The sequence below is a fragment of the Meriones unguiculatus genome, chromosome 10, assembly GCF_030254825.1.
Source record: "Meriones unguiculatus strain TT.TT164.6M chromosome 10, Bangor_MerUng_6.1, whole genome shotgun sequence".
NCBI lineage: Eukaryota > Metazoa > Chordata > Mammalia > Rodentia > Muridae > Meriones > Meriones unguiculatus.
In genome coordinates this window covers 53,662,462-53,690,354 of record NC_083358.1, presented here as the reverse complement: position 1 = coordinate 53,690,354, position 27,893 = coordinate 53,662,462, and the positions used below count along the sequence as shown (strand labels likewise).

The following is a 27,893-nucleotide window of genomic DNA, read 5'->3' as shown; positions in this document are numbered from 1 at the left end:
TCTTCGGTTTCTTTGTTATGAAATGGAGGCTGACTTTAAGGTAGCTCCCAAGGCATTAAGGCTTCCTGAGAGGTAGTGAGGAATAATGTACTCGACTGTTAGCTGCCAGCAGCTAGAACTGCCTTCCTTTCGGCTTTGAGATTTGAGGCCCACCCACTCCTTTCTCAGTGGGGAAAACGTGTCATGCAGCCATGCTCACTGCTGGAGTCTCCACAGGTTGCCAGTGAAGTGAGAGCACAGAAGCTGAATGCTGTTGCTCAGGGCAGGGGTGAGAAGGCAAGAATCAGCAGGTGGGGACTAGAATCCTCACGAGGGCCTTGGTTTGGTCTGTCGTCTCTGGCTGTCAGAATGCCTCCATCCTGGGTGGCCTCGGGTCCAAAGGGGCACGACACAAGCTGCTGAAAGAAGGTCCCTGAAGCACTGAAGCCTGGAACAAGCAGCATGGAAAAACCTTCTGGCTCATCCCAACAGGAAAACAATAGCCCATAAGAACAGGCTTTCTTGTGTGTTTTTGGGAGGGCCTGGCTACACTCTAAACCCCACAACTTCTCTGTTGTCCTTAACAAATCAAGATGAATGTATTTTCAATGCATTTATCAAGATGCCCTTTGAAGCTACATATATGTCCATTATCTTTTAACAGTAATGGCATTAAAGTTTTTTTCCCATTAATCATTTGTTTTGTGAATGTGTGTGTGTGTGTGTTCATGTTTGTATGTGTATATGTAGTGTGTGGGGGGCAAAGGTAAACATTAAGCATCTTCCTCAAATCTCTTATTTTTTTAATTATTTATTTTTACTTCATATGTAAAGGCTGCATGTATGTCTGGGTACCACATGTGTGCTTGGTACCTGAAGAAGCCAGAAGAGAGCATCTGATCCTCAGAACTGGAGTTCTATAGGCTTTGAGCTCCCACATGAGTATTGGGAATCAAACTAGGCTCTCTGGAAGAGCATCTGGGGCTCTTAGCCACCGAGCCATCTCTCCAGCTCCCAGCTTTATTTTTGAGGCAGGGTCTCTCAGTGAACTTGGAATGCACTGATTTAGGTAGTCAAGTTGGCCCACTGTGACTTGATCTTATTAAAGAGTAGAGAGAGTTCTGTCACCAGTAGAGAGAAAATTATCTATAAAGCTAAACTCCATATTCCTGTGGATCATTCAGTGTAAGACATGTGGTTGGTGTTCACACATCCATCTAAAGCAGCTGAGTAGTTATCATTTGAAACTTCTCTGGTCCTCACAGGGAAATAAAACTTTGCAGCAATTATTGCTGGGTCCTGTAATTTTCCTGCGGCTTGAGTGTGTCAGATGTTCCCATGATAGAAGTTTGGTCTGCAGTGTGGTGTAATGCCTGTGTGTGTGTGTTTGTGTGTACGCATGCATGTGTGAGTGGGAGTGCCTAAGGGGCCCAGAGGTGTGATATTCTCCAGAGAGCTGGAGTTACAGCCAGCTGTGAGCCACCTGACTGTGGGTGCTGGAAAGTAAACTCTGGTCCCCTCAATCTACCAAGGAATATATGGCACAGCCTTATCCATGGGAAATAGCAAAAGTCATAAAGCCGGCGCAGCTTTTGACACAGTTCCAGTAAAGCTGGGCCGGATCCTGCAATTGTCATTTTGTCTCTCACTTTTAAGGTTTGGTCTCCACGTTTTGCATTCTTGGGGACTTTCTGCATTACAATTCATTTTATGTCTTTTTCTGAGAAAATTATGTCTGAACCTTTTTAGGAAAGTCCTAAACTTATTATCCCTTCTGCTTTTAGGAAAATAACTTTATCAGGTCCTATTTGGAAGTTTTTCTTATGCTGTAGAGATTATGATAAGCACAGGTAAGCACCAAGACACTAGAAATCTCCTTATGGGGCCTAAGCAAACAGTAGAATTGGAACAGGGTAAACTTAGTGATAGTTGAAAAATTCTGAATGGCCAAAAGAATTGGTAACAGATTCAAGACATCTTTTTTATAATACATTTAGAGTGCTCTAAAAATGTAGTTTAAAGATAGGAGATTGTATAAGGTAGAGCCCTGGAGGAACAGAACTCAGTAAATAAGATAGATTAATTAATATAACATTTCCTACTTTATAGCATAGATGATGAAACACTATAGTAAAAGGAGTTAGGTATTAGTATTTGCTACTCATAAAAAGACTGGTCCAGACATTTTCTGTTTGTCTGGAATGCATTAAAACTATAAATACTTCCAGCCTAAAAGCACACTGTCATAGAATAAATGTGTTTGCTTTGGCAGAGATATTCTTTAGAGTCTTTGAATTGGAGTCACAGGCTGATGGTAAAAATAAAGCCTATTCTATTTGGACTTTCTAATTGTGACTGAACTTGTAACTCCAGATATTTCCAGATATGTAATGAAAAATCAAACACATCTCTGAAGACAAAATGATATAATCTGTACTTCTTGGATGATCATTAGTCTGTCTTTGTTCTGTGAAACCTGTATAAATAAAGAAGCAAGCTGATTGCTAGTCAATCAGAACTGTAAGATTCCCCTGCCCACCGTGGCTGACTCACTCCTTTCTTGAGGACTCTTTATCTCCTCTCTGTCAACCAGCAGGGCTGATCCCTAGCAAATACACATTTTAGCCAAAGATAGTTTTAAAAGTAAGATCCAATGATATTCCTTAGGTATGATATCTCTGTGTGGCTCAGGCTGCTTTTGAACTGCCAGTCATTCTGCTGCAGGCTCACAGTGGTGGTGGTGCTTTTCTTTCTGGTGTGCTGCTTCTGTTTCCTGCTCGATAGCCAACTTTTACACTTATTAACCGTCATACTCATTTGTGGTCACCACATCCAGATGTATTTTTAGGGTTCAAGACAATGAGTCAAAGGTCAAGCATACTGTATAGGCTTTGATTCCTAGTACAGAATGTCAAGTTGGCAGCAATTTATTTCTGAGCACTATGCTTTAGAATAATCTTTTCCTTTAATACATATGAAAATTGTTTCTCCTGTTGATGTGATTTTTCTGATGACCAGCAAAAAAGTTTTCTAATGTGCTTGTTGACAATTTTAATTTCTTCTTTACATTGACTTACTGGCTTGATTTGAATAAAGTTTCTACTGAGCCACTTAGAGAAATTAAAGTGTATACAAGTTATAGCTTAGTTATTCAATTAATTATTTTCACTCCCTTTTCTAGTGCTAGCAATAGCACCTAGGGCCTGAGAATACTAGGCCAGGGCTCTGTCAAAGCTGTCACCATGGATTTTTTTTATGCTTGAGCAAAGGAATCACAAGCTTAAAGGATGTCTAGTTTGATGCAACAATGACAACCTGTATGACATTTTGGGTCATTTTGCATGCTTGGAAAACAAAATCATTTTGAAGCAGTGTGAATCATGTTTGTCAAGCAACATCATCAAAAGAAAATCCAGAAAAATTCAAAGAATTTTTAAAAATAAGCTAAACATTGTGTTCACTGAAGTGAACTAGAGGTATTATGTATCTTTAGAGAAGATGAATAGCAGACATTTTAATTATCTTTTGCTATAATACACAGCAGTAATGTTGATGGTATCCCCTCATTCTTCTCTGCTACCCTACTCTTTTTTAACAACTGTGAGGTAGATACCTATTAGAACCCTTTCCAGAAAGGAAGACTCGAAAGTACATGGAGATTGAGTAATTTGCCCAAGACGGAGCAGAAGAGCTGGGATTCCACACAAACTGAGTTAAATGCTTCAATTGCATATCCATTGCTCTGAACACACTGTTTTATTAGATGCTGACAGCAACCTTCAAAGCTAAGTGAATCTCTGCATCCTAGGGATGGAGAAACATATCTCTTTCATCCTCGAACAGATAATAAGTGATGGGAGCTGGATTTGACCTGGGTCATGCTAAGACTCGGAACCCAAACATTGGCCTAAGAATTCAAAGACAGGAGAACCCATCCCGGGAAAGATATGAGAAAGTAAGCAACAAGACAGAATCCACGGAGAAGAAACAGAGGGGATAGACAAGGTTTGTCCACCCAGAACATCATGCTGACCCTTAGCATAGGCGGCTCCATGCCAGTGGACATCAGAGGATGGGGCTGGGAGGATGTTGGTGCTGGTTATAAGCTCACACAGTCTGGTCTCCTTAAAGTTTTTTGGCCTTTCTTGGCTTTTCCTAGCATATGTTAATTAAGTCTCTACCTGTTTCCTTCCGAGGCATTCATGCTTCCCATGGGTGAGTTTCCAGTGAACTGCAGCTTCTAAAAGGCAGAAAGCTTGCCTTGTTCAGTTTGAGCCCTGCCTGTAAGGATGACACATGTGTGTTGAAGTGCTGGTTGGATTTGCTTTAGACTTTCAGGTACAGCTGCTTCATTTCACTCATAGCCTTTTTCTCTTAAATGCATCTCTTGAACTGAATCATCCCAAGTTTTATTCTCCCTAAAAGAAAGCTAGTGCTACAGGTGTGATGACACATGCCTGGAATCCTACCCTCAGAACACTGAATTATGAGGATCACTGTGAGTTCAAGGCTAGCCTGGGCTACATAGCAAGACCTTTTCCAAAAAGCAAAGCAAAACAAAACAAAACAAAAATCCCCAAACCAATATGATGTAAAGAAACCAACATATCCAGGAACCCCAAATTCTCTCAGTTTCACTCGCCCCTCTCACTTGCTCTGCCTGATATTTATTTTTTCTTTCCCAGTCAGACATCTTGAGTTTTCCACACTTCCCACCAGCCCCACTTTCTCACCACCCATGTGCCTGCCCACTCCAATCTGGCTTCTGTGTCTGTCTATCCCCCAGACAAGAAATGGACGATAAAATTCACGAGCTTCCCTACAACTGTCAAAAAGAACAGGCTTTTTGCAGTTTGCATCTTCCTGACTTTCAGACAATCAGCCCTCACTACCTGCCTCCATTCCTTAGAATTTTAAACCCCAAGTCTCCCTCCCACCCCCTTAGCTTTCTCCTCCTGATTCTTCTTCACTGCCAACGCTGAGAGATTGCTGTTACTCAGAACCTCTCCAGGCAAGTTCATTCAGCTGCAATTCACTCTCCAATGATTACAGTCCTTTTGCATTAATGAACGGACAAACAAACTAAAGCCTTCCAAAGGAAGCCCGCTCCTCTTGACTCTGCTGGTTGCTTCTTTGACTTTCTTATTGTGCTATAAATACTTGTAACTTCTAAACTTTGACAAGCCTGACTTGATGTCCTTTCCACAGTACCCAAGACACTCAGCTTACCAAAGATCCATCCACAGTCCTGCCTTTGACAGACTTACTCAGCTTTGGAAATTTTTGATATGCTTACTTCCTGGCAGATTTCATGGGGGAGAAAAACACTGACGCTGAACTTGACAGTTTGACATACAATGAGAGTGAATAAGCAATGGGAATTGAAGCTGGTGAGTGATCTGGCCAGAGGCTGTCAGAGAGCTCAGCAAAGCTTGGAGAACATCTCACTGCTTTTCTATGGTGCTCATGCTGCTGTGTTTGGCTTATTTGAGTCAAATTCTCGCATTGCTCATTTATTTGAGCTGCTTTTATTTATTTTTTATCTTTACCATATGTAGTTTTTTGTTTCTTTGTTTTTGCTTTGTTTTGTTGAGATAGGGTTTCTCTTTGTAGCCCTGCCTGTCTTGAAACCTGCTTTATAGAGCAGGCTCTAACTCATAGAGATTCACCTGCCTCTGCCTCCCAAGTGCTGGGATTAAATGTGTATGCCACCAACACGCTGCTCCCAAATGCAGCTTTTAAGTAATTTTTATTTATTTTATTCACATTACCAATATTATATGATACACTAGAAATTTTTGTAGACTATAATAAGAAAAAATATTTTAAAATCATCTCTTTGCTTTTTGAGACAGTGTCTCACTATGTAGACCAGACTGGCCAGAAACTCACAGAGATCCACTTGCCTTTGCCCCCTGAGTGCTGGATTTAAAGGTTTGTACTACTATTCCTGACTTTAAAAACTCGTTATTAATTCCACCTTCCAGATGTGTGAACACAAGACCTTAGTAGCATATTAATTATACAAACATACTCTTCACTGTACATGCTTGTGGCAAAAAATTTTTATATAACCTAAATTATTAGAATCTCAAGGGCCTCTTTGATTATACAATTTTTCTTTTGAGTTTGGGGGAGGTTTTTTGGGTTTTGTTTTTTTTTTGAGGGGGGTGGCTGGAGGTTTTTTGTTTGTTTTCTTGTTGTTTTTTTCCATCAGTGAAAACACTGGTTTTACTTAAGCCAATCATTGTAAATTATATGAGTTTTCAAAAATAAACCTATTCATGTTTTCCTCTTTCTTTCTTTTTTGATAGGATTAACATTACTGTGGTTGAAATTATAATTGTGTCTGAGGTAATTAAACACAATTTTTTGAGCATGACTCATTGTAAAGTGGAAAGAAAGGGAGTCAAGATCTGAGAACTCTTTCAGTAATTAAGCAAAATTCTTCCTGCAATCAGGAGGGCTCACCTCTGAGCCTCTCTCGGGTTTTAGCATCAGCTCTAGCAGGAAGCTTGATGGGATCAGAACTTGTCTCCACCATTCTCTGGCTCTACAGCTTAATTCACCTGAGGGAAAGGTGATATAACACTTAATAAACACGGGATTTTCAACTCCCAAGACATGCAGATCAGAGCAAACAGAACTTCCTTGTATGCTCTGTAAGAGACAGACAGACGGTCGGCTTTTCTGGCTTGTCTCACAGATGCTGTGAAGTAGAAATCCCACAGAGGGTTTTAAGGGTGAATAAGTGACCAGCTGACACATCTCAGACATAAGCATGATGAAATCTGAAGATAAACATATTGAAAACAAAGTACAATATGAACAATCATATTATCAAAATATAAGAAAAATACAGAATGAAAAAAGGTTAAGTGTTAAAGTGGTAATTTATGGTTTGTAGAATCACAGATTTTTTTTTTTTTTTTTTTTTTACTTTCTCCTCATTCATCTGCATTCTTTGCTTACAGCACCCACTATGGTAGTTTGAAAAAAAAAATGGTCCTTACACACTCATATATTTGAATGCTCTGCTCCCATTTGGTAGAACTATTTGGGGAGGATTAGGAGATGTGGCCTTGTTGGCGAGGTGTGTCATTAGGGATGGGCTCTGAGGTTTCCAAAGCCCATGCCATTTCTAGTTAGCTCTTTCTCTCTCTGCCTCATAGTTGTGTCTCAGGATGTGAACTTTCAGCTGCCACTCCAGCCCGGGACCTGCCTGCCTGCCGCCATGCTCCCCACCAAACTGTAGTCCCCAAATGAACACTTTCTTTTATAAGCTGCTTTGGTCACATAATGTACTTTCAATAAGAAAGTAACTAAGATACCCACCCATGAGTGAGTATATACACACATATACACACACAAATATTATGCTAAAAGGATGCATAAATATTTCACATAAATGAATTAAAAACAGAAGTAAGCATTCCATTTCCCCTCCTTTTCATATTACCTTGGGAGCTGTGCATCCCACAGACAGTGCCTGCCTGCCAGTGTTAAGAAGTAGGAAGACAGAAAATCACATGGCATGCATCTGCCATGGCAGATTTGTGGCTGACATTTCTTCTGAGAAACACCTCCATTAAAATAAGTAGCTGTTGGAGTTGTCTCCTGACTGAGTGGTTTTGGGGGAAAAAAAAATGAGTAAGCATCTCTCAAAGCGGCTGTGCAAGTTTCACACGGAATCCAGCACTTTGAATGGAGATGTCACAGAGATGACCACGCACATGAAAAATGAGAATTGACGAGCAGCGCTGGTCAGCTTCCTACAAGACCCTTGAACACTACTGCCTGCCACCAGATACCCAATAAACAGCTGTGTTAACACATTACACTCACAATCTGACTAGACTCATTTCAAAGTGTTCAGGAACATGCGCTATAGATTCCTTACACTAATAACTACAGCGGACTTGTGTAGTCACTAATGAGATACGAGCGCTTCAGATGGAGGAATAGTCATATTTGGTTTATCTTGTAGCTGCGTTCATCATCCTCATGCTCTGAGGCTTCTGCTTAAAGAGGTTAAGGAACTCAGCAGGTCTCCAGCCCTGGTCTTTGTACCTCTGGGGTTACACCTAACACTACACAGTCTTCATAGCACAAGCAGCAATCTGTCCTTGCAGCCCTTCTCTAGCATGGAAGTTCTAGTGTGTTAGGAAACTAAGCAGGTTCATAGCAACCTAGGTGAGAACAGAGGAGGCGGAGGACCCCCTTGGCCCCATCATTCTCCTTGATTGAGCCTCCTCAGAGAGGAAGGAAGGGGGAGCCAATGAGCACAGCGAAAGGAAGACTGGGAGGAGGAAGAGAGAAGTCAGCGCCACAGGCCTCCACAGTAGCTTCTGAGAGACTTCTACAGCTGGTGGGGGTTTGGCGACAGTTCTTTTGGTTGAGCTATGTTCAGTTTTCTCAGTTCATTTCACAGGAATTGCATAAACCACCTTCCTTGTGAGTGGAAAAATGTCACAGCAATCACTCTCGTCAGACATCCCATACAGTGAGAGACTCGGGAGGAGAAAGTGCTCGGCACATGTGTTTGCCATAGAGCCAGCCATGCCTGTGGCCGGCACCTGGACAACACCATCTGCATACTCAGAGCGAAGCAGAGCCTGAGCCAGTGCCCTGCTGCAGGCTCTCATGGCCCTTCCTCAACCTTGTGCAAGGTGAGGAGCCTGCAGCCACCTTCCACCCCACCTTTCTCCTTTGTTCTCTGAGGTTCTGCCACTTCGCCCTTTGACAGATGCTGCTATTTTTTTTTTTTTTTTGAGTATGGTCTTTTGTTTTTTAGATTCACCTCTTTATGTCTCTGAAACCAGCATGTGATTAGGGTATTAGTGTAAATCCATGTTTCCCTAAACAGATGTTCTACAAAGCACCTACTGTGTGATGTACCAATCAGTGTCCCAGAAATTTAGAAAGAATGGGGAAAAATCAATTAAAATAGTTTCCCTCCTGGAGCTTTTGCTCCAGTGACATTTTGCAATATTTCTGAAATTTCCATTGCTTGAAGAATTACAATATACTTGATGAAAATGAAACAAAACCAAGTTGGTGTGAAATTTGGGACAAGAGACGTAAGAATTGAAAAGAAAAGAGGTAGGCTTATGCCAGCGTAGCAGTGAGGCGGTCAGTCACCTAGTGTCAGCTTCTCTTAGTGGGTCTTCAGATGATTGCAGCCCATCAATACAAATATAAACTATGGTGTGGAGCTACATACATTCCTATGTTTTTTCTCTTACAATTTAAAGTTTCACCGTAATTTTAGATACTATTTTGAATTGCCTACTCAAATTTAAGAAAGTAGTCACTTGAATCTACTGATGTCAAGCCTGAGTATTTAAAAAACTCAGATTGAAAAATGAAACAGATAATCAGAGGTAAACTACAGTCAGCCAACCCTGATCATGTGATCAAAAGAATTTCACTTTATCTCATCTTCTGAGTGAGAAATACCACACACTAGTCATTCGGTTGTAAGCGATCACACCACACACACTTGTTATAAGGGATCACCGACGCACTAATAATTACGTTGTAAGGAATCACACCCCATGCTAATCATCAAGTTGTAAGGATCACAGCATCTTCCGGACTTCAGCCAGAATGTGTTATGAGCATGAGAACACTAAAGACTTGGTGGGAAAGTTAAAAGCAAACATTGCCATTGTCTACCCAGCAAATGGTGCTGTGTGCATTTGAGTTTCTAGCCTGGAGTTTTGGAATAGAAGAGACATGGTCTCACAATGCACAGCATTCTTGCTATTTTTTCAAATTAAATTTTCAGGCAGGAAACAAAAATCCATTTCTTTTGTCTTTTTTTTTTTTCCTCTTTGTTCCTAAATTTGACAGCAACTGTGGAAATTGTTTGAAGCCACACTCCAGTATGTTCTGAGAAATCTCTCACGGTATCCAACACCTTCAAATAACTTGTGAATTGGTAATGGTTAGAGGTCAGACCATGGGGAAAATATGAAATTTTTGAGCTCTGTGTTTAAAACATTACCAAAAAAGCTTATTCAGTCCACATCAACGAAGTTTAAACAATTCCTGCTCCCACTGAGAATGTGTTCGTGCCATCCCACTCATTAATTACACATCAGAGCAGCACTTACTTTGTAGTCCACGAGGCACTTCTCTGTGCTGGCCCAGTGAGCAAGCGACTGCAGAAGACAGTCTGTATCCTGTTAAGACTGGTGCCTACCCAGGCTGCTTATGGATATTATCCTAAACCCAGAGTTGTTTTTGGTGTTTTGCATGGGAGCTCTAGAGTTAAAGATCAATATCTTTATCAATCTTCCATAATATCTAGAAGTCTCAAAAATAAACGCGTAAATTCTTAAGGTGCTTTTACACTGTGGTATATTAAATGTCTGAATTAAGGAGGAGAGAGAATCAATGAGAAATTAGAAAGGTTAATATACAACTTTTAAATTTCTCTGACTTCTTCCTTGGCTATTTATCTCTCATTTTTTTTGTCCTTCCTGTTTCACTTATTCTCACTGTGTGTGGGGAGTGATGGTGGCAGGGGGAGGGGGTCAGGGAGCCATGTGACTGGGGGAGCTGGCCTGAAGCAAGAGTAAGATTGAGGTATATCCAAACCTTGAAAATCTCATTTTGAGACAGGCAGGAACAGGACTGCTCTCCCCCTGCCCTGGGCCTGCCTGTCCCTGTGCACATAGCCTTAAAACCTCCACCTCTGCCACCCTTGAGGTGCTCATATAGTGGCAAGGTTATCCGTCTTCTCTCCTTATAAGGTCATGTACAGCAAGCACCTGGATTTCCTCTTCATGCAAATAAAGCATTCTCAGCACCTTGGCCCTGGCCAGTGATGTACACTCACCCCGAAAGCCTTTGCCTTGTTCCCCCAATTAACTGAGCTGCCTCACTGAAGCTGAGAAGTCTGTTTCTCACACACTCACCGCTGCCTGAGCTCTCCCTTCCCGGACGTTCCTGCCTTGTTCCTCCTCCCAGGATCCATTGTTGTGATTTTAGGCAGTCAATGGGCAATGTCAAGTGCCTTCCTTGACCACACTCTACTTTATGTCTTGAGATAGGTTTCTTATTGACCCTGGAGCTCACTAATTTGTCTTGAAAATGGTTGCTCCGCAAGCCTCAGGGATTCTTCTGTGACCTCCTCCCCAGGGCTGGGATTACAAGTGTATATTGTAGTACCTGAGTAGCATGCCACAAAAACTTTAATGGGTGTACTGCAAGAGCCCTCAGAGCCCCCCTTCACCCAGCCTGCATGGCAGCCACTGGAGCAGTCAAAATGGAGGCTCCTGCCAGAGCCCCAATGCCTCCTCAGAGGGAGCTGTCTACAGTGTGTGCACCTGCCCTGGACTCCCTTTGTAAACTTTGTAAATCCTCAAGGCCAGGCCCCACCTGAGAAGCCCCAGTAGCCAGGCCTCCTCCCCGAGACCTCTCAACTGTCAACAGTGTTTCTAGCCCCTGTAACTCACAAAGGTCATCTCCAGCCCCTCCATTTCAGATTATGCTAATTTTAGGTGAAAAGTCTGAACAAGCCCCCACCAATCCCTGAGTAGGAAAACCCACCAATCCCTGAGCTCCCTAAGCTCAGGACTTGAAATCCCACCAATCTTTATTCTGGAAATCTCTGCCCTAGAAAGCTCCCCCCCCCCAAGAAATCCTATATAAAGACCATATTTGCTCAATTTCCTGCTGCTTTCTTTTTTAATTTTTACTAATTACACTTTATGCATGTTGTATCCCCCTGTGGCTCCCTCTCTCCTCCCCTCCCAATCTCACCCTCCTTCCTCCTTCTCCACACATTTCCCTCCCCAAGCCCACTGACAGGGGAGAACTTCCTCTCCTTCTTTCTGATCCTAGTCTATCACATCAGGAGTGGCTGCATTGTCTTCCTCTGTGTCCTGGAAAGGCTGCTCCCCCCTCAGGGGGAGGTGATCAAAGTACTGCTGCTTTCTTTTGGGAGCAGAGACAGCTACTCCTGGATTTGTTCCTCCTTTCCCTGAATTTGTCTCTCCAATAAATCTTTTTAAAGAGATTTTCTGCCTGGTGTGACTCTCTCACTGGAAGAAGTCAAGATGCAATGAAGAGAAGAAGAGAAGCAGTGAAGAAGTGGACGGGGCTGAGCTCCTGAGGGCCTCAGCTAATCTGGGGACACTCTCCGCTGGGAGCTGCAATGCTGAGGGAGCAGGGCTGAGGCTCCTGGGATCTTCAGCTCAGCTGGGGATACCCTCCCCTGGGAGCTACAAAGCCTCTGCTGAGGAGGCTTCCTCTCAGAGTTGTGTGGTTCCTAGGCTACCATGTCTCAGGCACCCTTCCATTGGGACACTGTCTTACCTCAGAGCTGTGTGGTTCCTGGGCTCCTGGGTCCCAGGATGCCCTTTTGTCCGAGCAGGAAGGCAGCATTTTCATGTTGCTATGTCAGTGTTTTTGATGTGGATGTTGGGGATCCAAATGCAGGTCTTCATGCTCTTGCAGTAAGCGTTTTATCAACCTGGCCCTACCCTCACCCCCCTCGTGCTCATTTCTAACCCTCAACATGGTGGTGACTACAAGTCCTCATGGAACTTCAGGTGCTTGACTACTTCTTACGATGACTAGAGGAACCTGAGTCTGGTGTGTTTGCGTCCATCCAATCAATGAGGTTATCACGGATGCGGTGGGTGCAGTTCAAGGAGACCCTTGGCTCCTCTTCCATTAAAACGACAGCTACCTCATGGTCACCCATTGAATTTCTCTCCCCCGTATCCTCTGTGGGCTTCTGGAGATACTCCTGCAAAGATTTCCCTCCATAGAGCAGGCTTAAGTGTGGGGAGGCATCATCCACCTGCGAAGTGTGCCTAAGAAAGAAACATCTGGAGGCCAGCTGGGCGAGAGTCAGGGCGGCTGGTGAAGAAGCCAGTCAGGGAGAAGACAGCAGGCAGCAGGTGTTCTGAAGCGTGAAGGCAAAGGAAGAGGGAAGAAGCGACATCAGGCGAGCAACACAGGCGGTGGGCTAGGTGGGTTTATTGTGCCTGCAGTTTGTCTGAGAAAGAGCAGCAAGCTTCTGCCCTCTATGCAACTGTGACCATTTTAGTAAGAACAACAGGCACATAGACAGCACCCAGGAATAACCAACCACCTTATGGGGCTGAAAGAGCAAAGCGCTGTCAGCCAGCTGCAACACTTGACACAGTCTGTCAGCTCTTCCCTGCGTCTCAAAATTACATTTCTTATTTTGTGATAATAATGGAGACTTTGGAGTAACTTAAAATAGAGACCAGGGCTTAGGAGTTCATGAACAGACAAAACCAGGCAATCTCCCTAAGGGGGTAATAAATATGGAAGCACAAGGAAACCTTACTTGAACTATATTTCTTCTAAAGGGAGATGGTAAACGAGAAGGAAACTGGCAGCAGTCAAACAGCGGCTTTCTTGCAAGCCAGGGCAGACCACCCAACTGAAAAACCATGACTGACTGAATGTTGTCATCAGTGAATTGGTGTATGTGTCCTGGAAAGCCCTTGTCTTCACCTTCCTCACCAGCAGCTCCAAAGCACCTCTTTGGAGATGTCTTCAGTGAGAATTTAGTTTTCTTTAAAGATCCAGTCATGTTATGTTGATATATTTTTGTATTAATCTCAGGTGTGGGCTATGGGGCTGGTTCAGTTTATCCATAGCTTTTAACTATGATTGTCTTGTGCTCTAGGAGGGCCGTGATTTTTGCCAGCTGCAGACAGTTTAATTCTGGGCAACTCTGCGGGGGGGGGGGGGGCGTGGATAAATGGAAGAGCCTGGAGAAGGCCTGTGTCTGCTGCCCCTGATGCTGCGTTTGTTATTGGTACATTGCTGGATTGCTGGATATTCTGACAATGAAGATTGGACCTACCCCTAGGAAGCTGCTGACCCTATTCAGCAGGAAGTAGTCTAAAGAGGTCTATGCCCTTCTGAGTGAGGTATCCCACACATGGTATATACTCACTTATTTAGACCTATAAGATATGATAAACATACTGAAATCTATACACCTAAAGAAGATAAACAAGAAAGAATATCTGGGGTAAGATGATCAATCCTCACTTAGAAAGACAAATGGGATGTGCATTGGATGTAGGAGAAAACAAGTAACAGGACAGGAGCTTACTGCAGAGGGCCTCTGAAAGACTCTACCTAGCAGTGTATCAAAGCAGATACTAAGATACAAAGACTCATAACCAAACCTTCTGCAGAGTGTAGGGAATCATATGAAAGAAGGGGGAGTTAGTATGACATGGAAAGGATAGGACCAAATATATCTGGGCACAGGGTCTTTTCTGAGACTGATACTCCACCAAGGGCCATGTATGGATATAACCTAGAACCTCTGCTTGGATGTAGCCCGTGGTAGCCCAGTAACCAATTGGTTTTCCCTAGTAAGGGGAACAGGGACTATTTCTGACAGGAACTCAATGGTAGGCTCTTTGACCTCCCAACTCCCCCAAGGAAGGAGCAGTCCTGCTAGGCCACAGAGGAGGACTTTGCAGCCAGTCTTGAAGATACCTGATAAAACAGGGTCAGATGAAAGGGGAGGAGGTCCTCCCCAATCAGTGGACTTGAAAAGGGGCAGAGAGGAGATGAGAGAGGTAGGGTGGGATTGGGAGGGAATGAGGGAGCAGGATACAGAGTTAATAAAATGTAACTAATAATAATAATAATAAAAAAAAGAGGTCTATGCCCTTTTCCCTCAAACCCTCTTTCTCTTCTATCTAGTGTTAGGAGCTTGGGAGGGATTAGGGTGGAATAAGGGTTGGAAGGTGGTAGATGGAAGAACCCAATAAAGTATCCCCCAAAAAGTATGCCTGCAGAGGTCCAATCCATAAAATTACTGTTTGAGAAAATGAACTCATTAAAGATTTTTACTGTGCCTTAATTTAACCCTTTAAACACCATTAGTGTTACCCATCCACTTCCATCTTGGGTCACATAAATACCACATTCTCAGAATTTTTTTCTGTTTCTGAGGTGAATGTATATAACAGATTTAACAGGTAAGTTTTTGTTGTAATTCTTTTTTTTCCTACTTACTTAAAGAATATCTGTTCAACAAGCATTGAGTTACCAAAATACTGTAAGAAAGTCTATTTAGTCTTTATCTTCAATTCCTAGCACAATGTTCCTAACAGAATAAATACTTGATTTTGCCAGCTTCTAAAAGCAAAGAGACCAAACCAAAAACCCCCACAGGAATAGAAGGAGCTGAGCTAATATTAAAGACATGGTAACTCTAACCAATTAAACTGTAACAATCTAGAGAAAATGAAATCCAGAGAAAGAAATAAACATTGAAGCACAGAAGGCATTTAGGAGCCCCAAAAGACAGGATCGGAGAGCTTCTCCATGACATAATATAGTCAACATGTGAAAAATACAATGGAAAGGAAACTATTAAAAGCTGTTAGACCTAGAGGGCTGTAGCCCCCTCCCCCACCCCCCGACAGAGAGGTAGCCCTGCACCACACAGCCACCATTCCAGGCTGGGCCTTCCCAAATCCACCTGGAACCTTCCTAAATCCTGGCCACACACAGTTTCCAGTTTAATACTTCTAGTGCTGACTCAGTCTTGCTCAAGGCTCAGCACTGGTCCTCCACAGATCACCATCCCCCTCACCCTAACAATCATTCGGTGCCTCCCTCATTGGTCCCAGCACATTTATCCCCTAGCTCTCTAGTTCCCAACTTTCACTGTGTCCTACATAGTCACACACTGTGCCTGCTTAGCATCATCCACTCCTTCTCATTCTGACCGCCAGTCCTTCCCTGCCTTCCCTAGAGAAAGTGCATCCTAGCCCTCCAGTTGGCTGGTTCTTCCGTGTGGTGCATGTGGACTAGCTTTGAGGCGTCTGTGGTACATACTCTATGAGGACGGCTCATGGCCACACACCATTTTTGAGTTTTGGATGTGTTTTTTGTGTTTCTGAATAGCAAACCTAGCTTTGCAGATATTTTGTAAGCACTTTCTCACCAAGCTTCAGCCCTGGCTCTTCCTCACCATCTTTAGTCTAATAGTCTAATAGTCCTGGGTAGGAAAAGCAATAGCCTCAGGCTTGTCAGTGAATAGTTGTTGAACAAACTGGGACCACTGTTGTCTGGTGAGGGTGCCAGGATAACACAGGTCCTCAACAGAGCTGAAAAAAAAATGACTCTGGAAAGATTGTCATGGCAGGGAAAAGGAAAGGTGCATCCCAAGAGAGGGAGGACAGCATGTTTCCCGCAACAGGACTAAAGCTCTGTGTGGTAGTCTGAATGACAAATGTTCCCCTTGTGCTCAGGCATTTGAGCAACTGGTCCCAGCTAATGGTGCTGTGGGGGCAGACGTAGGCTGTGGCCTGGCTGGCGGATACACACCACAGGCTGGCTTTGAGATTATTCAGTCTCATGCTCTTCCGATGGCTTTGTGCTTGTGGTTACGACGTGATCTCTCAGCTTCTGTTTCCTGCCACTTGCTGCCAGGCCTTCCTGCCATGAGAGACTCTTGTCCCTTGGGAACCATAAGACCAAATAAGCCTTTTTTACATAAGTTGCTTTTGGTCACTGTGTTTTGTCAGTGTAGTAGTCTGACTTACATCTGCTTGACTGGCTTGGGTAAGAGGTACAGCACAGAGAGACAAGGACGTGAGGCTTAGCCACTGGCTATCTGTGGTGACTAGCATGTGATCAGCCAGCTCTGTGCTCTTGTTGCCATGCCATGCTTTTTCCTACAGTGATGGGCTTTATCCCTCCATTTCCTTGTCTGTTATGTGTTCTTAGAGTAAGTAATTTTATAAACTGTCTTAATTACTTTACAAGCATTACCTGGCAACAGTACCTTTTATAACAAACTTTCAAGTCAATATATAAAGAGAATAATTTTTCTCATTCTTTTTCTTCTGAAAAAAAAAAAAAAAACCCCCACAGTTGTAGAGTTTGCAGTTAAATAGATGCATAACAAATGATAAATGCCCAAAGAAAGTAAATCCAAGTGAGACTCTGTCCCCTAAAAACAAAAGAGAAGAAACACCTCAGTGATTCCCCTGAGGCCCAAGGCCCAGGGCTGGCAGGATTTACTGCTGTTGTGGTCGATCCTGGGCAAGTGATGGATTCTGGTTCTTAATTTTCAAAAGGCTGAATATGACAAAACCTGCCTCCCTGAGACTTAGTGCAAGATAATGAGCTACTCTGACACATTTTGATTAGTACCAGGGACACATTGAGAACTCCGAACTGATGGCTGTTGTTTGTAAAAGGAATTTCTAGTCACAACAGGGCTTTGTATTTTCTTGATTGCTCTGCACTTTACCTGCTTTGTCTTCTTTGGGGGAAAACATTTAACTTGTTCTCCCTCTCTCTTTTTCTCTCTCTCGGTATTGATCAGTTCTGATGTTTTTTTCTTATAAATGTTTCCAATAAGACTTAAAAAATTGTGTGCCTGACTCTCTCTGTGTGTATGAGAGACAGAGAGATAGAGAGAGACACAGACAGGGATGGGGGGGCAGGGCAGGAAGAAGGCCAAAGGGCAATGTCAGGTGTCTTCCTTTGCCACTGTCCGTGTTATTCTCTAAGACAGGTCTCTCACTAAACCTAGAGTGACCAGCTGGCCTGGCTGGCTGCCCACTGAGCTCAGAGGCTTATTAGTTACTTTTCCGTTGCTATAATGAATGAAATGCCATGACCAAATGCAACTTATTGAATAAAGGGTTTATTTTGGCCCAAGGTTCTGGTTCTGGAGGGATAGAGTCCATCACTGTAGGAAAGAGCATGGCATGGCATCCAGAGTAGAAAGCTGGCTGATGGCGTGCTGACCAATGCAAGGGAAGCAAAGACTGGGAACATGAAATGTAGTCATGCCATAAACCCTCCAGGCCTCCAGGGCATACTTCCTCCAGCAAGGCTGCATCCACTTGGATTGTAGAGCAGCCCCAACTGGGGAAGGGGGCTGCATTGCCCCCTTAAACCACCACAGAGCCCATCAGCATGCTCAGTTTCACTTGGCTCAGAATCTGAACCCAGATCCTCATGCTTGTGTGGCACGAGCTTTGCAAACTGAGCCGTCTACCCAGGCTTATTACAGCACTGAAAGCAACTCTAGATTTCATTCTTGAAGTCTGCAACTGTTTGTTCAGACAATCATCAAAGGTTTTGTTTTGATTATCACCTAGAGACATAAATCAGCTGTGGTGTATGTATGTGTGTGTGTGTGTGTGTGTGTGTGTGTGTGTGTGTGTGTGTATGCATGCATATAGGTGTATTTAGGCCACACAATTCCTGTGTGGCCTAAGCAGTTTATATGAAACCATTGGCATGATATGACATGTATCTAACATGTATCTACTAACTCTTTATTTTCCCACAGTCATACTTTTTTAAACTTCTTTGTTATTTTTTTATTAATTACAGTTTATTTACTTTACATCCCAGCTGTAGTCCTCTCCCTCATTTCCTTCCGATCCCACCCTCCCTCTCTCATCTCCTCCCTCCCTCATCTCTTCCCATGCCCCTTCCAAGTCCACTGATAGGGGAGGTCCTCCTCCCCTTCTAGCTGACCCTAGACTATCAGGTCTCATAAGGAGTGGCTGCATTGTCTTCCTCTGTGGCCTGGTAAGGCTGCTCCCCATCAGGGTGAGGTGGTCAAAGAGCCAGCCTTTACAAATCTGTTTTACTATAAAAAGAATTTCAAAGACAAAGTGTTGTCAAAGTCATTTCTACAGAAATAGCATAAACCTTAATGAAAGGTTGTTAAATTGACTTTTCAACAGTACTTAGAGTTTAGAGTTGGGATTTTCTTAGCAAGAATCTTTCCAATGTGTCCTTGGAATGTTATCTTTTTAAAAAGATATTTTATTTATGTGTGTGTATGTCTGTGTCTGTGTGTGCATGTAAGTGTGTCTATGTGCGTGTGAGTGTGTGTATGCATGAGTTGTGTGAGGGTATGTGTGAGTGTAGTGTATATGTGAGTATGTGTGAAGGTGCGTAAGGGTATGTGTGAGTTTGTGTGTGTATATGAGTGTGTGTGAGTGTGAGCACCTGAGGAGGCCGGAAGAGGACACTGCATCCCCTGTAGCTGGACGCACTGACATTTGTCGATCCCCCAACATGGCAGTAAGCACTCCTAGCTCTGGAGCCCTCTCTCCAGCCCCTTGAACACTACCTTAATTGTACCAAATCATTTTCTCCACAGTTACCATACTAAGGCCTTCCTTTGTACTTACAGTAACTGAAGAACACTAGCAGGGCTTTTGGACTAGATTTTTCCAATGCCTGTGCCAATGAAATCAACAGAAAAGTGATTCATTCTTAAAGCCCATCCTTACGTCACCTGTGCCACCCAGAACACTGAAAATACTGACTTCAACGAGAGAGAAGCTCTCTCTGGGAGCTAGCGTTAGGGCGGCATCGTTCCTAACTTTGAGAGGAAAGGGCTCCCTGAGTCGCTGGGTTTGCTCTTCGCCTGTGGAGTGTGAAGATGACTGACGCCGCCTGAGCTTCGGGAAGGGAAAAGTACGTCAGGAAGCATGCTTCTCGCAGAGACAGAATGCCAGGAGCTATGAATATGGACGGCCTCTGCTTGATCTGCTCACTCTGATGCTGTTATGGAATAGGCGTAATTTACGCCCTGGACTGTGGCTCTTGCTTTGCTGTGTAATGTGACATTGTGCACAAACAGCGTCACATGAAACTGAAATCCTACTTTACCTTTTAGTGTGCACAATGAGCACAATTCAGGAAACCAATCAGATTCACTCTTCAGTCACGTCTGGCTTTTTGCAAGTCCTTCTTATGAAAACCTGAGGAAGTTGGTCAAAGAGCAACACAGACGTGGCCTCCTGAAGTAGCGGAGGCACTTCCCTGAGGTAGCACTCTCTAACCAATCACCCCCGAACACCCTCTAGGCTTTGACAAATCTTGTTGTCCACGCAGCAATATCCCTTAAAATCTTGTGTCTATTGGGTCAAAAAAATTAAGTATGTTTCATGTTACTTCTGGGCTTTTGATTTTGAGGTTCTAGCATTACTACATTTCATTCTAGAAAGAACAATTTAGTTAATTTAAAAATATTTGGAGCAATTGAAATCCAGTTTTACGGAGTGTATTTCTTGTTGCAATGATGAAATATACAACAGAAAGCAATTTAAGTAAAGGATTTATTTTGGCTTGTGGCTTAAGAGGTATCACAGTTTATAGCATCCTGTGGCAAAGATGAGATGGCGTTCCTGGTGTAGAAGTATGTGGCTGTGACTCCTCGCAGCTGAGCAACCAGCAAGCAGAGAGCAGAATTCTGTCACTCTGCTGGCCTCTTTCCTTTCCCCTTTCATCCTTCCATCCTTTCATCCTTTCCATCCTTCCCAGGACCCCAGTCCATAGGATGAGGAGAGCACATGCCGGATGGGTGTTTCCTCCTTAGTTAAACATTTCTGGAAACACCCTCACAGATGTGCCCAGAGTGGATCTCCTCAGTGATTCTGAACCCGATCATGTTCACAGTGGAGATGAACCACCCCAGTGGCCAGTATCCTAGACAGGTTAACACAATGTTCTATGTCCCTTTCAGAATACCTCCACTGCCTAAAACTCCACCCAGATACTTTTCTCAGTTACTAAATAGACAAACAAGAATGAGAAGGAGCTCTTTGGTTACATGACAATGGATACTTAAACAAGGGAAAATAACCCATGGTACTGAAAAAGCAATATGGGCTCACTGTCTTACATGTTGCAAATTCATCAATATCCACCTACTGAGAAGCATGGCAAAAAATTCCTTAGTAATTTTGGGAGAATGGGTTTGTTTGGGCAAGATGCTGGCAAGTGTTCTCTTTGCCTTACTTGAGATAAGGCAGCCTCTGAGTCTCCTAACATTTTGGCGATTGTGATGCTGCTTAGATTTATTTCTTTGTAAGCATTTTGCTTATCGTTTCAGTTATACTATGCCATGGCTCTGCCCAGCAGGGTTGCACACTGACAGCTTTGGGAGAAGAGGGTTAGTTACTTTCCAGCTGTGATAGAATTTCCAGAGGGATAGAGTCCATTATGACAGGAAAGGCAAGGCTGTATGGTCATGAGACTGACCTGGCAGCTGTGAAGGAGAGGGAGAGGAGAAAGTGGAAGTAGGCTAGAAAAGTTCAAGCCTGGCCCCAGTGACATACTTCCTCCGGGAACTTTCCCAAACAGCACCACCAGCTGGGGACCGGATGTTCAAACAGCTAAGCCTGTGGGGATAGTTCACATTCGAACCACAGCAGCGTGCTTGCATTTTGAATGTTAGTGCTGGCTCCCATGAAACTCAAAGTTAATGAAAACATGCCTATTCATTGTCTCAGTCTAAATTTGGTTACTATGCCTGTTCACTTTTTCTCAGGGTATCAGCACGGGGCGGTGGGAATCATAGTCTCATTGGTGAGTCTGAAATGTGTAGCAGGTGCTCTCCTGACTGAAAGGGAGTAATGCAGATCAAATGAAGAAAGCACAGTGCAGATGGAGATTTCTGGGTTCAGGGACAGTGCCCAGTGGACCAAGGAGGTCTTTACTCTGCTCCATGTCACACCTCCCATATGAGGTAAATGCCCTACCACCCAGACACACCCTTAGCCCAGCAGTGTGGTGTCCACAAGGATGTACCCTCCGTGTTCTAGTTTGACACTACATGGCCACAGAATGTCACCTAAGCTACAGAGAAGTGGGGAAAGCCAGGCAGAGGCGGGGGGCTTTTGTTTTGTCGGAAAAAATTATTTAATTAATTATTAATTAATTAATTTGATGCAGAATCATTTCTAATTTGTGTGTGTGTATGTGTGTGTGAGAGAGAGAATGAGAATGTGTATATGTGAGGAAGAGAGAGTGTGTGTGAGAAAGAGAATATGTGTGAGAGAGAGCAAGAGTGAGAGCATGTATGAGTTGAAAATATCCGTTTCAGGGGATGAAGATGCAGCTCAGGTGGTAGACTGCTTGCCTAATAATAGGCCTTGGGCTCCACACACATTCAGCTGAGCATGGTGGTATACGCCTATAATGCCAGCACTAGGAAATAGAGGCAGGATATTCAAGGTCATCTTTAGCTATGTAGCAAGTGTGAGTTCAGCCTGAGGTTCATGGCACCTCATCTCAAAAACAAACAAACACATAAAATCACTTCAATGAATCCCAAGAAAAGATAGCTTCCCCCCACCAATACTCACACTCTGTAAAACCAAAACTCCCAACATCATATGAGATAATTACTGAAATGAGGGACTCTGGAGTCTTGCTATAATAACTTGTCCATGCTCCCAGAAAAGCTGGCGTTGGTGAACAAGAAACGATCCAGCCTTTAATATGTTTCAACCTAAGTGTTCATTATCTGAAGAAATCCAACTGGTAAATTTTGATAGAAATTAAGAGGCTTCTTCATAGATTATAAAATTATAGCTTACCTCTCATTTTAAGTTTTTTTTCTCTTATCTCCTTTTAGAAAATGTCCACAGAGAAAATGGCTGATCGCCTTGCTCTCTAAAGCAGACTGCAGATATTCATTGACTGTCACACATTTAAAAAATGAAACCTCTGAAAATTATATTTTACTTAGTCTCTCTCTCTCTCTCTCTCTCTTTCTCTCTCTCTCTCTGTGTGTGTGTGTGTATACATGTATACCATGGCATGCATGTGGAGGTCAGAGGACAACTGGAAGCATGGATTCTTTCCTCTCATCGAGTGGGACCAGAGGATAGAATGTAGGTTGTTAGGTTTGGTAGCTAGTGCCCTTATTAGCTGAACCATCTCACTAGTTATCACCCATATTAAGTCCTGTTTGCTCCGTGGTGGTGAGTGGTTGGTCTTTCTAGCTTAGTGAAATGGCCAAAGGCACAAATCTTTGATGTGTTTTAGAAAAGAACACAGACATTACATTTTGCCTTTCTGTATTCAGGCACTTAAAAATTCTTTTTCTGTAAAAATAAAGCAGTCTTGCATATAGGGGTTTGGAGTCCATCATCTTTACATGGAACCAGGCTTGAGGTGTATCTCTGAGACAGAGCACTTGCCCAGGATCCACAAGGCAGTGGTTTGACCTCTAACACCACAGAAGCTAAGAAAATTACAAAGACTTCTTGACCAATGATGATTCAAACAAAAACTAATTTGTTCTGTTTAAGCTTGTCAAGCTTAAATAATAACAAACATTACGTAGAAACTTCAAAATCTGTAAAGGGAACTTATTATCCAATAGAAATGTCCAAGTGCCCAAAATGGTCTAAGAGTCAGTTCATTCAGTTAACATGAATAAACTTCCCTAATTACAAACACACCAAATCCTCACAAAAAATATTTCACTAACCCTGGGAACTCCCAACGTTCCACTCTTTAATCAAAAATATAAGGATTAAGAATGACATGAGAAATTATAGCTAACACTATGGCGGGGAAAAGTCAACACATTGAGAAAAATTCCATGATCAGCTGAATACACCAGACTTCTGATTTCCTATTGTTTAATTCACTCCTGCAAAGAAGACGGCATGTACAAACACAGAATGAAATGGTTCACCAAGGAGCTTGATGTGATGGGAAGAATGTTGACAAGATCATGACCAGGAAACAATACACTGTCCCTGTATTAGATGCTCTTTTCAGTTGGTTTTTTTTTTGTTTGTTTGTTTGTTTTTTGTCACAGCTGCCAACAGATACACAGTCAATGAAGAAGTAGAAAAAAAAAGAATGAGTTGGTGTTTATTACAATTCAACTACTCTATTCAGACATGTCTTGATTATATAGACATTATATTTGTTAAAAAAAAATTCCAGGCCAGGGACATAGCTCAGTGGTGGAGAGCTTTCCTAGCAGACCCAAGAACCTTGGTTCAATCCCAGACACACAGGAGAGACAAACAAAGCCAACGGGTCAACTTTGTGATCCACTAACAGGCATATTAAAAAAAATAAGTTGGCATGAAGTTTTAGACTCCTTCAATATTAAGTTGGGGTTTCTCTAATAACATCTATTTGGGGAGCAGCAGTAGCTTCCTCAAAAGTCAGGGTCTTACTAGCGAGGGCTTTATGATGAGGAGCATCAGAGGGGACAGAAGAGGAGAGAAGAAACAGAAATCACGAAGTGCTATCAATCAGCTTGCCACAGTCTGTTGAGCCTTTACGCTTAGGCTGCCGGTTAATCCCCATAACCACAACGGGGCAGGATGAAGGATGACATCCACTGTACAGGTGAGGCATGCGAGTACTGACAAGGCTGTAACCCTGAAGGTGACGTAGGTGTGGAGTGATGCCGCCGGCATCCGAGCCGTGCAGTAAAGAGGTCTGGTGAGCCTTAAATGTCTTTACATTGTCATCCACCACTATCTGTCACTTCCCTTCTCTCACTGTACCCGTATAACATTGCAAGGCGGGCTACACCCTCTCCAGTCCACAGCTGTGGCGCACCTTGTCGGACATTAAGATACTAGATAGCAGTGGAGCTGAGATTCCACATGAGGTTTTTAACTCCAAGATTCTTGGAGAAGCACCAGGAAGTTCCTCCTCTCTGTGGTCCCCAGGGGCTTGCCTGGGGACAAGCGGTTAGTCCTTATGCATGGATGTATGATTATGCAGAGATGGGGAGGGCCTGTTGAGCTGCACGGAATTCCAGCCTCCTCTGAGGATGTGAGGAGTACGTCAGATCCCCCGAACATTCTCGCGTTCAGACCTCAGCTCACGGTTTCATATTCTTCCCCACAAACTATGCATTCTTCATGTACTCAGAACAGACTATGTCCTGGGCAAGCACCATTCTAGGAGCTTGAGACAGTCAATGAAGAAACTGAAAGCCTTTACTCACATTATTTTTATGTGTGTGGTGTATACACGTGTGTGTGTGTGTGTGTGTGTGTGTGTGTGTGTGGTTGCACATGCTATGCAGATGGAGGGAGCCAGATGTCCTACTCTATAGTTCTCTGCTTTATGCTTTCAAGACACAGTCCCTCACCCAACCCCTCTGAGTTTGCTGGTTTTTAGCTAGCCTGGCTGGCCAACCAGCCAGCTCCAACAATACTGTCTCTGTCCCACCCTGCAGTGCTGGGGTTGCAAATACTCTCAGCCATGCCTAGCTTTATATATGGGTTCTGTGTATGTGTCTTAGTTACTGTCAGCTTGACACAAACATAGACATTCCTATGAAGAGGAAAATCTCATCTGAGAAAGGGCTTCTACCAGGGCTTCTGTGGGTCCGTGTGGGAATTGTCTTGATTGCTGATTGCTGTAGAAGGGCCTAAGCCAACCGTGGGCAGTACCATCCCTCGGCAGGTGGACCTGGGCTGTACAGGAAAGGCAGCTGAGCAGCCTGGGGAAGCAAAGCCAGAAAGCAACATTGCTCTGTGGCTTCTGCTTCCAGCCCCCAAAATAAGACTTCCCTCAATAACAGACTATAACCTGAAAGACGTAGCAAACCTCTTCTCCTGTGAGTTGTTTTTGGTTGTGGTTATTATAGCAACAAGAGGCAAATGAGGAAAGTGTCCAAACTCAGTAAGCCCTCTTACCCACTGAGCGGCTCCCCCAATCCCTGACAGCTAGCCGAGAAACTCCTTAGTGAATATTTACTAAATGAGTCCGTGAGGAGTGGTAGGCAGAGGCCCTGGTGGGAGCTGGAGGGGAGACAGTAGAGGGAAATTTTGAGACTAACCTATTAACTAACAGATTTTTATTGAATCTTAACATCTATGATGAGTAAAGATGATAATTTTTATTACTTAGCTCATCTTTAAAAACCAAAGCTCTGCCAAATTTTGATTCTGAAAGGGAACTGTGACCCCAGCCTTGAAGGAGAACATGTGTCTCAGAGGACAGTATTTACGACATTGTCAGACCTTTTTGTCCTTTGCCTTTTAAATTACAAGCCTGTGTAAGGTGGCTCTGCACGGCGAGTTTTCTCCCATCATTAGCGGTGTTTATCTGGAAACTCACTTGACTTGGCAGCGAGGTCACAGGCTGCCAGCCCTGTTGTTGCCGACTCTTTCAATTACAGACAGTGGCCTTTCACCTCCACGATGTTAGTGAATTAACACTCCCCCCCCCGCATTCATTTGGGAAATCTGCTCAGCAGCAAGTCATTAGGAGCCTCTGGTTATACCTTTAAGCCTTGTTCATATCAATTAAACCTCTGCCTTTGCTTCTTGAAGCTGGAATTTAGTCTGCAGTGTTTTGTTTTGTTTTGTTTTTTTGTTTTGTTTTGTTTTGTTTTTGTCATGGCACAAGACAAAAGTCAGGACTGGTAATTGATGAGAAACACACACACATACAGAGCTGTGGAAAATCCCACCCCGATGTTCCCGAATCTTTCCTAGAACTCAGTGTCTGTTTCAAGCCAAAACTTAAATGACCTCTGGCACGGGAAGTCATCTCAAGACCAGATTTACAACTCTGATTCAAAGCAGAAACCGCAATAGGAAGACTGCAAAGAGATTACTATCCAAATGCCACAGCTGAGGGCATTTCAGTCCAACCAAGAGACCGTCCACCCCAGGTCGCAGGACTTCTCTCACTGCGCTTCAGCTGCTACAAACAAACTGAAGAATGGCATCATCTTCACCAGGTGCACAGCCACCAGGCAAGAACTCTCCATCTGGGCCAAAGGGGCAGAGGGTGGGGAAAGAGCTCTGATGCTGCCTACCACAGTCCAGCTGCCAGGAAGCTGCTGTGGCTTTTGTGGCATGAGGGACCTTTTTTTTTTTTTTTGTGGCGCGTGATCTCTGTCTTTGCTGTGATTTGACACCTGACTCAGATCTGGAAAATTGTTAATCAGCCTAGTCTTCCTGTCTGAAGGGTCACATCCAAGCATGAAGAGCCTGATGACCAGCATCACCCTTCATCAGAACACTGAACATCAGTGACCACAGAACCAACTATGTGGGGAAATGTTTATATTGACACATGTGTGCATACATTGCACAGAATTAAAGAACACCTGTGCTAAATGGATTCCTCCGGTTTCAACATTAGCAAGTCAAACCACCAGAAAACATTAGGGTGGAGTCAGAATCCATTACCTCATATAAGACATGACAAAGCCCAACTTAAAAGTCAAATCTCTTTCCACACACCAACTGCTGTCCATTAAGTCTACTGATATGGTGGGGCATCAGTAAACAGAGAAACAGGCAAATGCTGCTTAAAACTACACAGATTGTTGTTTCAGAACTTTAGACTTGGATAGTATGGAGCTGTACAAAGCATTTAACTTGTCCTCTTTCAGAAAAATCAAACTGAAATGAAAGGTTTAAAAAAAAAATCCTTATGGCTAAATCAAGGGATATTATTGAAAACACTGCCCCTTTCTTTATTGAGACTGCACATTGTCCCCAAAGTCCTACAACCGAGAGACTTTCTAGGTGAGGACCTAGGCACAGTGATGCCCCAGGGAAGCCACTCACAGTCACGATGAGTCCCTTCTCCTGGAAGTACTTCACCAGCGGGCCTGCGTTCTGCTTGAAGTTGACGAGCCTCCTTTGCGTGGCTTTCAGGTTGTCGTCAGGCCGCCCCTGCTGCTCGGCTCGCTTCTGCAGCCTCTCCTTGAGCCTCTGGTTGGCACACGCCAGGAACACTACCAGGTCAGGTGTGCAGATCTGTGGGAAGCAGGCAGACAGACAGGTGTTTAAGAGGCCAGACAACACTCAGGGCCACAGCACTGCTCTCCCCTGGCTCCGCTGTGGTGGCCAAACATGTGGCTACTTCTGTCTTTTCCAGGGTATTTCCCAAGCTGCTGTCTCTGCAAGGCCATGACTACCTGGCCCATTGCAGTCCCTATAAATGGCAGTCCACCCATGTGGCAGTGTGTGCTAGCTCTTTAGGGTTCAGGAAACATATTTTCTGCACATCCTCACATACATTTTCAGTCTGAACTTTTCTGGAGCATACAGAAGCCGATTTTAGAGGAGATGGTCACTGGGTTAGAGCTGTCTGCAGCAAAGTACGCTCCG

The 27,893-nt window shown here is 43.6% G+C and overlaps 1 protein-coding gene across 2 annotated transcripts in view; it reads right to left on the bottom strand.

Annotated features, from left to right (window-relative positions):
• The window catches only part of Ak5 (adenylate kinase 5), a 178,303-nt gene that overhangs the window by 98,425 nt on the left and 51,985 nt on the right, over positions 1 to 27,893 (bottom strand). For both annotated transcript variants that reach the window (XM_060392486.1, XM_060392487.1), the window contains exon 6: positions 27,348 to 27,539. In XM_060392486.1, coding sequence (XP_060248469.1) covers positions 27,348 to 27,539 — 192 coding nt within the window. The remainder of the gene's footprint in view (positions 1 to 27,347; positions 27,540 to 27,893) is intronic.